The sequence below is a fragment of the Alexandromys fortis genome, unplaced genomic scaffold (genome assembly GCF_014885135.2).
Source record: "Alexandromys fortis isolate MF-2015 unplaced genomic scaffold, M_Fortis_MF-2015_v1.1 scaffold_128, whole genome shotgun sequence".
Taxonomy (NCBI): domain Eukaryota; kingdom Metazoa; phylum Chordata; class Mammalia; order Rodentia; family Cricetidae; genus Alexandromys; species Alexandromys fortis.
The window spans coordinates 3414155-3427351 of NW_026068012.1; the positions used below are offsets into that span (position 1 = coordinate 3414155).

Genomic DNA, 13197 nt, shown 5'->3' on the forward strand with positions numbered 1-13197 from the left:
GATGATGATGAGGAGGAGAATAAAGAAAAAAGAGGGGAAAGAGAAAGAAAAAGGAAGAGAGGCATAGAGGAGTAAAGGAAGAAACAGAGAGAGGAAAAGTAGAGAGAGAACAGAGGAGAGAAAACGCATTAGAGAAATGAAAAAAAGAAAAGACTGGGAGAGAGGGGAAGAAGAAAAAGAAGAAGAAGAAGAAGAAGAAGAAGAAGAAGAAGAAGAAGAAGAAGAAGAAGAAGAAGAAGAAGAAGAAGAAGAGTGAAAGATTGACAAAGGAAGAGAAAGAAAGGAAGGAGGGAGGAGAGGAGGGGCAAGGGAAGGAAGACAGAAAGGGAGGGCACTTAGTACACACAGAACTGTTGCTATGGGAACTCATGGCTGCTTCTGCAAAGAAAAACTCCTTCCCTCTTTCCCAGCCCAAGATCTTCTCCTCTCACAGCTTTGGGCAAAGACCTGGGCACATTTCCAACACCTCGTTTCCTCCATACACACATCCAGTTTGCCTGTTACAGAAAGACAGCTTCCAACTCCTCATCCTTCTACCTTGCTTCAAACTCATTATGACATATGTTTCTAGGCAGGTCTAGTATGTTTCCTGCCTCTTTCCCATCTGGTTTGGGAACACACCATCATTACTGTGGTCCTGTTATGGCATGGACTGCTTTGGTTGCCTCTAACTTTACAGAATAGAGAATCCATCATCACCACCAGCACAGGGTCCCATGCCCCTTGGCTAAGCCATATGCTCACAGTGATTGACAGAGGAGTCTAACCCCTGCAACATCCTGTCATGTACTTTTCTCCAGACACTGTGTCCCCCTTGATATCTCTGGAATATTCCAAGCAACATACTTGTGATGGCTAATCTTAAATGTCAATTTGACTATATCTAGAATCAACTAAAAACCCAAGCTTCTGGGCATTATTATAAGAGATTTTTTTTGATCAGATTATTAAGTGGGAACATCTATACTAAATCTGGGGCAGCCCATATAAATGGAGATGGAAGAAGGAAGTTGTTGCTTTGTGGCTGCTTGATCTCACTCTCACTGGCAAGTCCATCTATCCTGTCGCTGAGGGAGTTCTTTGCTGGTATTAGAACCTACTTCCTTAGGATACCAACATAGACTGAAGGCCAGATGAGACATCCAGTCTTGTAGACTGAACAACTATAGAATTTTCAGCCTTTTGGTGTAAGACAATCACTGTTGGAGTAACCAGATTACAGCCTGTAAGCCACTCCAAATCCCCATCTATATCTTTATATCATCTCTGTTTCTCTTTCTCTCTGTCTCTGTCTCCCTCTGTCTCTGTCTCTCTGTCTTTATTCTCTCAGTTCTGTTCCCTTCGAGAATCTAAACTAATAAAGCAGATAAAGGCCCCTGTCTCCCAGCTAATGGCCTGAGTTTGAACCCTATCCCTCATGCTGGATTGCTTTGTGCAGCCTGAATACAGGAGAGGTGCTTGCTCTTATAGCAGCCTGATATGCTTTGTGGAAGCCCATGAGAGGCCTGCTCCTTTCTGGGTGATTACAGAGGAGGTGTGGGTTGGGGGGACAGAGGGGAGGAGGGAAAGGAGAGGTCGCGCTTGGGATGTAAAATTAATTAATAATTTAAAAAGACATAGTTTTAGTTTATGTATGTGAATATTTATATGTCTGTGTATAATCTGTGTGCTTGGTGCCCAGAAAGTCAGAGGAGGCAGTGGATGCCCTGGAACTGGAGTTACATATGGTTGTGAGACACCATGTAGGTACTGGTGCCCTTAACCTCTGAATCATATCTCCAGTCCTGTGCGCTGTCGTATTTAAGGGAACTGGACTTTTGTCCTCACTGACTATGCTATTTGAAACATATTCCATTATCAACATAAGTTTTAATGTGTCATCTTTATTGCTTCAGTAAAATAGCACAAACCATTCTTCTATTAGATTGGAAACCATTACGAATCGGGCATAAAACGCAGCATTATTCTTGTTCTAGGAAGCAGGCACTACTTCACACTGAGGAAGTCTGTGCAAACCGTCAATGTGTCTAAAAGCTATAAAAATTGTTTACACTTTGAGGGAGCAATTCTACTTACAGAAAATAATCCCAGGGGAAAAATAAACACATCTACAAAGATCAATGTAATGGAACACAGCACGGCATTTTCTAAGAATAAAGAGCTGAAGAAAAGCCAAACACAAGGAAGTCCTAGAGACACCTGAAATCTAGTGAGATACCACGCAATGGCATGATAGCCTGCCTAAGTACATACAGCACAGCCTGCTGATTCCTTTATGGAGTGGGCGAGGTGGCCAGGGAGCCAGGGGGAGGCTAGCACGGCTGATGCGGTTCTGGAAAGATTATAAAATGGAGCAGACTTAGGTCAGAGAAGAAGCCATTATATGGAGCAGACCTAGGTCACAGAAGGAGCCATTCCTGCTGACCCATCCTCCCTGGGAATGTTGAAGTTGCTCCCTAGTTTATAGCGGTTGGAGGAAATGGCATAATTCTCGTAAAGGTACAAGGTTAGGGTCTCTGATAACTCAGGCGAGCCAGTGAGAGTGTGTGTCATCTGTGAGGACATACACATGCCAGAGGACCTCGTGCTGAGTAACCCAGTTATAGTGACTGGTATAAAGTGACTGGTCTTATAGAAAAGGAAAACAGAGTGGCGGACATCAGAGGATTAGGAGGGAGGCTAGCACAAGACTGGGCAGTGGACTGCAGATCTCATTGGTAAGGACAGATGCACTTTGTCTTGCTGTTTCATTGCAAGATGACTTCATAGCCACAATATATTATGCATTTCAGAGGAACCAGGGGAAAGGACTTTGGAGTGGTCTTATTACAAAGAAAGCATGGGCAGTATGCCAGTTCTTCTGCTGTGTCTGTGACAATGCACGCAGGTATGAAGAACACATGCCACATGTGCACAGTTACCTGTCAATCAAAAGCCAAACTTAAAAGCATAAATTAAACTCTACTGTCTACATAGGGGGAAGAGTAATTCTTGTAAATCTTTGTAAAGCTCCCACCCACTTTCATTTTTCAAGGCAGTTTCTCTGTGTAGCTCTGGCTGTCCTGGAATTCACTCTGTTTACCAGGTTTGCCTTGAATTTAGAGATCAGCCTGCCTCTGCCTCTGAGTGCTGGGATTAAAGGTGTGAGCTACCCACACCTTTACACCTAGCCTGTAAATTTTATCTTAACTCTGGCAGTGCTGACTTGTTAATATAAACCCGCAGATGTTTCAAAACACATATTGAACGTCAATATCTGGTACTACAAAAAAAAAAAAAGATCAACAGCATATTGTTAACTGGAAAATTAGGATTACAAACCAAAGAGGATCACGTAATCAGATGCAAGAAACCATATCTGTACATATCTGCTACTGAAGACCGTACTGGCAGACCTGATTAAAAACAACAGCAATCGTTCTATTGTTTCCTTTTTTTCTCTCCAATAATCTGAATTTCCATGGGGAGTTTATAAATGAAAAAGCTACTATGACTTAATGTGCATATCAGTGATGGGAAAAGGTGAAATGAAAATGTGGGTTGTGGAGTCTGTACAGAGTGTGTTCACAAACAAGACACAAAGACAGATATGGCAGTAACAGGGCTCAGAAAGTCCCCAAAGGGGGAACAGAAATATCAGTTAACAAGTAATGCAACAATCTTAACACAATTAGTTGTCTAAATATGCAAACAAAAAGGGAAAGCCATTTTCACTCACAAGTGTAAAGATAACACAAGGGAAAAGATCTCATCTTTGAAGAGAGAAAGGGGCACACATCCTGTCACTGTTGGGGGCAAAGTCCGTTGGATAAGACAGACAAGGGCCTTCCATGGAGTCTCGCTAGGCCACTTCTAGGAAGTCACCTGCACAAAACAATTAGTCTCATAGACACTGAAGTGGATGAAAAGAGGTTTATTTCAGGGGTGTGAAAAGTCTGGAAATAGCATCAGGAAGAAGCAGAGGCCGTGTGTGAGTGGCAACATTAAAAATAATTTTGACAGTAAATGTCAAAGAAAGTGTTCACACTATCCAATATGCTGCAGATAGGAGCTAAATCAAATTTGTTCTGTTTGTCCATTCCAATCTAATAATGAAACATGGGGCTCTGGATATGACTAAAAATAAGTCTCAGGGGAAGAAACTCAGCAGCAGTTTTTATCTTTTATCAAGGTGACTCCCACAGGTGGGAGAAAAAGTACAACAGGGAAGGGTGTTTCTTTTTCTTTTTAAATGAGTTCCCTTGCTCTCCTAATTACCACGCAAAGCCCCTCTGCTCTCTCAGCCAATCTACACCAGGAAGGTGATGGCAACTTTACCATTTGCTTTTTCCTCCACTGTGGTTGTTTTCACAGGGAGAAGATAATTTATTATAAAAAGAAATGCCTAGAATGCAGATTGTAGTTAAGGGAACAGGGAGAAAGCAGACTCTTGATGATTAACCATGAACAACGCATCTTCACTGGCTGGGGGAGATCATGACTGTTCATTTCTAAACAGACGCCTGGTTCTTGGTCTTTGGAGGAGTAAATCACAGAATGTGAAGACAGAGTTTCCTCATTCGGGGTGGTTGGGGACCTTGCCTGGAGAAAACTGTATTGTGAATGGAAATGATTTTCCTCATGTCTAAAATGGTATCACCTTCAGCTTCCACAGCACACATTGTAATCTCACAAATGCTCACTGCGTGATCTACCAGCAAAATGAGCCACGATCCTCGTGAGGAGGTGTTAGGTGTTTGAGGTGTGGAAGCAGGAACACCAGTCACTTACCAGAAGCACCCTGGGGTGACTATATGTAGGGTTCTACCTTATCCCGATAAATCTAAAAAGCCAATTATTTTAACTTTAGTTCTCTAAAAGCACAGAGTGCCAGGTATCTAAGGAATAATTTCCAGCAATGAATAATTCCAACACTGGGGCCCCACTCCTTGTATTTGTGTCGGCAGGCGTCTCTGAGTAACCCGTAGTCATTATAAAGATGGGAAGGTATATTTTACTGGCGTTGAAAGCCATTCCAAGAACACGTTAGGGGCACTTCCGTGATTTGAATGATGAGTCCTTAGGGATCCACTGTGGTGTACATGAGATGGATTAGGGAGAGGGAGAATGACATATCTGCCTGCAGAAAAACATCTCTGAAAGGACAAGTCTTGTTGACAGCATCCCGTGTGTCGAGCATGCGATAAACAGTTCAAGTCGCTTCATACCTTTTGAGAACTTCCACACAATTGTAGGCACAGGATAACCTTCTGCAGAGCAATTGAGAATCACTGCTTTGCCATAGATCCCATCCTGGTCCCGGGGTTGCACCACAAACTTGGGAGGAACTGCAAAGAGAAGTGACATCATTCAGACAGGGCCACTGGTCAAAGCTGTGAACGTATGAAACAATTATCTCTTTAAACCTTCAAGTAGAAGAATTGTCACACAAATACAAAAGCAATAGCCATGTTTGCAGCTCAGACAAACGGGGGAAACAGTGTGGGTCCTGGAGGGTAATCTACAGATTGCTTTTAGTGGAGATTTTGTTTTGTAGGAGGGAAACTGGTTTTTCATAGATGCAAGGAGCATCGGCCAACCCAATGGCATGTGATGCTCAAGACTGTCAGGAATTCACTCCACACAGAATAGAATAATGGCCAATATATAATGGAAAGTAAATTATATGTTCCCCAAATTGTACTTATCAAGAATGAGTGTTTCCGTTGTTAGGACCTATTCAAAGTGTTACAGACTTTCTGCTACCAGAAGATGAAAAAACTGACAAACATTCCCCAGAGGTAGCAGAGAGCATGGCATGCTGATGAACTTTGCCCCAGACACCCCGCCAGGACACACGAGCCATTCTTCCCTATAAGTCAGAACTGGGCAGGCCCAAAGTAGAACCACAGAGTTGGTTAATGGGAGGTGCCAAGATGACTTTCGTGTACCAATGAGATTCAGAACCTGATTATGTAGGAATTCTGTGAGGTGCTGGGTAGATCAATCCCAACATATAGCATACTCAACTCTCTACTTACAGCCCAATGCTTTGTGCTAAACTACTAGGAGGTTAGTAGTGTGTGAGTCTTAATAAACAGGTCAACATTCTTTTAGAAATGGTGGCATCTGACAGTGGTCTACTGAGTACATGTACAGTACACTGGGGATCCCCTGTGGGGTGGACTCCTCGTGTGATAACTATGCACTGTGAGAGAGATGGGTTGCCTCCATTGTATATTAAACATGTGGCATACAAAAAGTGTTCTCTTTCTTCCCACACCTGATAAGATTAATCTTCCTTGCTTTAGATTCTAGAATTCCCAATATTGAGGTACACGTGTGGACCTCGGTACTTCAGAGAGGTGGGAATTCCAGGTAGCACATGCTATGGACTGCGGAGGTGCCTAGGATCTCACTGAAATAAACAGTTTAGAAACACTCTGGAAGGATTCGAGCCACAGTGGAGACCAGTTGGGTCATGAAGTAACCAAGGATGAGGGAACCATATCAAGAAAGAGAAGCAGTTGGAGATGAATCTCAGGAGAGAACAACTCCTTTATCCATTTTTTTAGTCTAGTTTTTTTTGTTTCATTTTTAGTTTTGTTTTTGTAGAAAACATTAAACATGGAAAGGTGAGAGTGGCAAGGAAGAACACAGCTCAGGATGAACACATCCGTTTCCAGTTCTGTTGATTCTTGCATTGGACCTCGTTTAGATTACAAAGTGACTCAACTTCCTGGTACATACATTGGGGATAATTGTGGTACCAATGACATAGGACTGCTATGAGGAGAAGATGAGTTGAGGATCAGAAAGTCCAGGACTTTGTGGGAAGAAAGAAATGACTCTGGGAGCTGCTTCCTTTCGTAAATTCAGATGCCCGGTTTTGAAACAAGCACTCACATAGCAATGGGATCTGGAATATTTGTAAACTGTTCAGCAATTTTACGTCATGTAAGTAACATTTTGAGAAAAATGCATTTGATCATATTTATATGTACTTGGAATAAATTAATAAAAGCCAATGCCTTACGGCCAGGAGATTAATCCTAGGAAAATATGAGAGATTACACAGACTATTTTTTTCTCTCTCTTTGTCTTATTTCTTCTCTCCCACCTCTCCTTTCTCCTTCCTACCCCATCTCTCCTCCATCACTATCTTTCTTCCTCCCTTCCTTTTTTAAAAAAATATTTCTTTTTAAAATTTATATGTATGGGCATTTTGCCTGCACGTCATATGTTCAGGGACCAAGGAACTTAGAAAAGGGCATTGGACCCCTAGAATTGGAGTTACAGGTGACTATGGGCTGCCATGTGGGTGCTAAGAATTGAACCTGAGTGTTTTGGAAGAACAACCAGTATTCTTAACTGCTCAGCCACATCTCCAGCTCATACTGTTAGGTTTGTTTATTTATTGTTTTATTTGAGACAAAGTTTTATGTATAGTTCAAGTTCGTTTGAAACTCTCAACCCTCCTGCTTCTTCCTCTCAAGTTCCAGGATGATATGGGTACCCTCTCATGTACCATCACACCATCCCTAATTTTCTAATTAAAATGATCAACAACCTTCAGGGTCGATTAAAAATTAAAATAGCACACTAGACTCATTTTCCGTGGTGTGCGAGGCAAACCCACAGCTAATTCTGCCGAGAGGAAGAGCTGCTTTTTCACCAGATGAGACACCCAGCTGGCACACGCTCAGCTACCGCTCATCCATGACCCTTCACTCAATTTGGCTCTAAGCTAAAAAATTCTGCTTAAAAACTCATCAAAGATGTCTATATGGGATATTAACACATGGTAAGTACAGTGTAATTACAGATGGAAATGGTCCCTGATTAGTAGAATAATTCTCCGATGTCATTACTCAAGAATTTCCCACATACTGGTAAGGATAGCCCATGGGTTCCCTCAGTAGGCTTTTCTCTCTCCTCATAGAACTCCCTCTTCTGGGTCTCACAGTGATATATGCTTTCATGAAAACAAATAAGCAGGTTTCTGGATTTCTATGATAAAGAGAATACCAAATGAATGCAACTTGAGACAACATGGAAGAAAATATATACCACTGAGCTCATAGCCAAACCATATCCTAACCCTTCCCATCACAGGGAGAGTGGGAAACTCCTGGGTTTGAGGTGGAGTCTCAGAGTTTGTTTCTCTTATATCTCCCTGGTGATACTGAGGCTGCTGGTATCCGTTCCAGATGGCTCCTTAGAAAGAAGCAGGTAAGAATGAGTGTGAGCTGACCATGATAGCAGATCACTCACTAAAGCAACTTCTACTGCCTTCTGCTTTCTTTGATCTTAATCTTCCCTACTCTCTCTTACTGGGGATGCAGGATTTACAACCCAGCTAAGTGATCTGCAGCCAGTTCTGATGACAGTCTCCCCTCAGGAGAAATGCAAATAGTAGGTGAGGGCAATACTGTCTCTTAACTTAAGTAGCCTCCATTTGTCATTCCTGTCACCAGTGCCCCACTTGAACCCCTTCTCCATCCGGTGACGTAAACGATACTTGGAAAACCATTACAACACCATGAGCTATTGATCATGCTCATTCTCCTATGTTGCTTTGCGGGCTCTTGGCCAACTTCCCCTATAGGCTTTTCTGAAGCCATTCCTTAGTTCTTCCTGTTCACTAGTCACCAGGATGGTCTTGCTTTGGGTCTTCACTCTTTTCTCCATGCCTCTGCTTGATGTGTTCCTACCTGCCCTTGCTTTGTCTCCACTGAAAGTTCATCCCTTCTCTGAACCCTCACCCCCACTTTTAGTACAGCTGCCTGGTATTGCTTCTCTAACTGACTGTCTCTCACAGCAGGTTCTGCACCCAGTGAGAACAGACTCTAAGTACAGGGTTTGGATGCTGTTTTGATCACAGGATATTCACTAGGCTTAGGGGAGATGGAGGCGCTTCTGGTAACCACATGCTCCAGCCCAAAGGTTGTTAGCAACTTACAATGCCTAGAAGTCACAGGGGAATTCCCACTATGTATGAATGAGAAGGTCAAGGTTCAAAGAAGTCACCCATGTTTCCAAGCTCACATAGACAATGCACATACAGCCGTGTGGGTCTTGTCAGGCTACAGAAAGTTCAATTGTGTCTACACCCTCTCTTTCTGCATGAACCTGATTACATATCAAGGTCCATGGAGTACATTCCTCCATGAAATCTGTGATCTTATCAAGAACATCAATCTCCCTGCTATCAAGGTATGTTTTGCTCCTGTAATTAATAGCCTGTCACTCCAAGACTCCCCAAACCACCCTCTCAGTGACAGGCGATCTCAAGACCTCTAAACTCCTCATTCTGTTTCTATGTTTCCCACCCCACATCTCAGACCAAGATTTTAAGACAGAGACATTTCTCAATTCCAATGAAAGATTAAAGTAAAAGGCACAGAGAAATTTGATATACTATTTTAAATGTACTTTTGTGTGATGTATTTCCTCAATTTAGTATTCGCATCCTTCATGAACCAAGCACCAGCTGTGTTCTGAAGTTAATAGTCAAGGCCCCGGTGTGCAATGTGGAATGTTCTCTGAATGGTGTCAGTGGGCAGAAAGAGCCTTAATGTCACCTGAAAGTTCTGTTTTCATTTATTCAGTGCAAACTGTGGCTAAAGCACTGATTAAAAAGTCCCTGACTTACATTGGCCATTTACATCAAAAGCTGGAATTTTGAGCACAGCTGCACTGTTTCCAGACCACAGAAAAGGGCTGGCACTCACAGCGGGTGTGAGCCTGGAGAGCCTGCCCTTCCTCAGTTACTTTGTATGGAAGTTAGAAAGAATGGGACCATCAGAGAGACAGCTCAAACAAACACCCAGGACAGTGGTGCACTGGCTGCTCTCTTGGGAAGGTGTGTCATCAACCCTTCACACACAGACCTGAACATAACTGGTCACCAAGGGCAACAGAGAAACTTCTGCAATGACCCTGATACTTCCTGCAGCTACCACCTGGGTTCCATGTCTCTGCTTCTCATGGGGAGCAGGAAATTTCTGCTGTAGGCCTCTGTACTCTCCAGCTGACTTCTTCTCAGAAGGTGATCTATGCTTCTAAGTGATTCCCATGGCCTTGAGACTTTCCTTAGGACCCAGGACCTTGAGTCAAGTCAGTCCTGCAGCTAACGCTCCACACAGATTTCAACTAGCACTTTCCGCCCTGTGCCACCTCCCACCCTCAGAGTTAACAGGCTTTCCAGAATACATAGTCTTTTTTGCTGCTGTCCTACTTAGTGGCCGTTTGCTAAAATTTCAGGATTCCATCCCCCTATTCCCCTAGGAATCGCTGCATGAGTCCCCTAAGCCAAGTCCCCTAGCTCCCCTTCCTTCTTCAGTGATTGCTCTGCTACTTGACATACTGCTTGATCTGTTACCTGTTTCTCTCCTATTGGCCCAGAAGCTCTCTACAGCCCAGAAGACCTTCTGTCATCCCAGGAACTATAGCAGGGTCTGGTAAGTATGTATGCTGAGTACAGAGTTGATAATGATGGAAAGAACTAAAATAAAATTAAAGAAGGTATAGCCATTGAAAGCAAGTACAAAGTGTTAGATTTACAAATTAACCATGGTTGTTTTAAGGATTCATAGCTATGAATAGTTTCCTTTCTCTTTAGAAAGTAAAATGCAAAAACACCAAAAACATCACTAGGAAGATGTTTAAGGAAACAAAACAAAGACTGCCATGAGGAAAGACTTTAAGAGAGGAAAAAGTGCTCACCGGGCTTCATATCCCACAGTGTTTGGCAGATTCTTTTCTTTTAGCCACTATCTTGATGAAATAATGAGATGAAAAATAGCTAGAAGGGACCTTGACATTGGTTACTTGTAGGGTTGTGTGTGTGCTTTGTCAGATTTTATGTTTTTATTTATGTGCATGTGTAATCTGACTGCCTTGTATTTATGTATACAGTGCTGGAGGCCAGAGGAAGCATCAGGTCCTCTGGAGAAGGAGTCACCAATGGCTGTGAGGCTCCACATGGGAGCTGGGAATTGCACATGAGCCAACTGCAAAAGCAACCAGTGCTCTTAACTGCTGAGCCAGCTCTCCACACCCAGAAGCCAGTTATAAGCTCTTCAAGGTGACTTGATTTTATGACAGGACAATGACCTACCATGAGATCTGCATTATACAAATTCCCAAACTGGTTATGCTGTACGAGTTCAATTTTAATCAGAATATATTTTCTGTAAATACCCTTTCTCACTTTTTAAAAACTTTGTTTTTGAGATGTATCATTGTTCCATTTTCTTTCCTCCCTCCAAACCCTCCAATAAATGCTTATGTGTTCTCTTGCAAAATCATGGCCTCTTTTTCTCATTAATTATCATTGGGTACATATATTCCTAAACATAACCTGACCAGTCTATATGTCATTTGTTATTGTATGTACGTTTCCAGGTTTGACCATTCAGTATTAGACTACCAATCGGTGTGCTCTGCTCTTGAGAAGACTGTTTATCCTACCCTCAGCATTTCTGTAGATCTTGTGGACAGTTGAGGCTTCATGGGTTGTACCCCATGCACTTTGGGGTGTCTGTTGTTGGCCTTGCTCATCTCATGTTAAGGTCGTCTTGTCGGTGAGGCTTTATGGGAATATCTTACAACATTACTAAGAAAACAATGAAGTTGAAACGTCTTAGGTTTGTACCCTCACCTCTTCCCTCATCATGGGGCCTGTGACACTCTCATGGTCTTGTTATCAGATAAATGTGTGCTGTGGATTGAATGCAAAATGTCACTCATGTGCTTGGACCATGGAAACTCGGCTGGAGGTGCTGCTTTAGAATGTTGTGGGGCCTTTGGAGGGGGGACAAGGCTGGTGGAGGGCTGTCACTAGGAATGGGTAATGAGTATCACTCTCTGTGCATTATAGCTCAGCCAATTTCTCACACAGCAGCAATGTGATAACTGAAACCTACTACAATAGATGCTTCCTATTATATACACACACATAACATGGCAACAGTGCTCCTGCTATAGGCTAATAATTAAAATCACAGTACCAGGAATGGGTGATGTCTTTTGGAGTTGTTGGCCAGTGAAGTTATATAGCCCACAAATGTTATAGGTTATTGCCAATGCTTTTGGTTGCCCTCCAGAACTTTGCAGTAAGATCCCATTGCTGAAGACATCAAATATTGGATCATAGAACATGGAGATGTCATTCTGGTACACACCTGTAGGCATCATCCCTATTGGCTAGCTTTCATGATGCCAAAAGTGCTAGGAAAGCTAACAGAGAAGAAATGTAATCATCCACCTTACCAAGCTATGAATCTAGAGAATTACAATTAGTGACCAGCCTGGCAAGACATACCTTATGACTGGTAAAACTGTGTTTCAAAACATTGTGGAAGTAACCAACTATTGCATGATTGGATTTAAGGCTTACCCCACAAGATGAAACCCATACCTGCATCATTATTGGGTCAGAAATGGATATGATATTAAACCAATTTCTAATGACTTATCATCATATCCATAGATATGTGCATCTTTCAGCACTCAGCAGAGAACTGTGACCAGTTGTGGGTCTCTGTGTTAAGCTATTTGCAGTGTATGGTGATTAACTAGAGATCCACAACTGATCAAGGTTCAGAGAATAAGAAACTGAAGACTTCTCAGCCCTATCTGTAGAATATACCTTCCTCCCAAGGTTAAGGATAATCCTAGAAGGAGGGTGGACAGAAAGACACTAAGAGCTAGAGGAAGTAGATGAAGAAAACAATATCCTCTGAATACCGCAGGGAAACTGCACATATTAACTCACAGTGATTGTGACCGTCTGAACAAGACCCATGTAGCTCAAACCAGAATTTAAAAAATAGCACTGAGTGGGAAGATGGACATGAAGTTCTACTTATAGCTGAGAAGTTGTTAGCAATTGATAACTACTAGGAAAGGAACAGTCGATTTTCCTTAAGAATGTAACTCCTTGAATGTTGACCACACTCTAGAGAAGGCCACACTTCCAAGAGCATATGGACAGCACAAAATGAAACTGATGGGTGTTAAAGAAAGAAGACACAATTGGGTGGGTAGGGAAGAGGGGCGCGTGGACCTGGGAGGAGTTGGGAAGAGGTGGTTAAGGCCAAACCACATGGCTCAAAATTCTGAAAGAACTATTAGAAAAATAAAAAGATAAGTCAGTTGATGTTGCCACCCTGGTCAGAGACTCTGGGCATGAAGGGAAAAGAGTAGACTTGT

At 42.5% G+C, this 13197-nt stretch overlaps 1 protein-coding gene across 1 annotated transcript in view; it reads right to left on the bottom strand.

Moving 5' to 3' along the window:
* Dscam (DS cell adhesion molecule) overlaps nucleotides 1–13197 on the bottom strand; it is a 444522-nt gene that overhangs the window by 198195 nt on the left and 233130 nt on the right. Inside the window, exon 10 of the mRNA XM_050162107.1 lies at nucleotides 5208–5327. Coding sequence (XP_050018064.1) covers nucleotides 5208–5327 — 120 coding nt within the window. The remainder of the gene's footprint in view (nucleotides 1–5207; nucleotides 5328–13197) is intronic.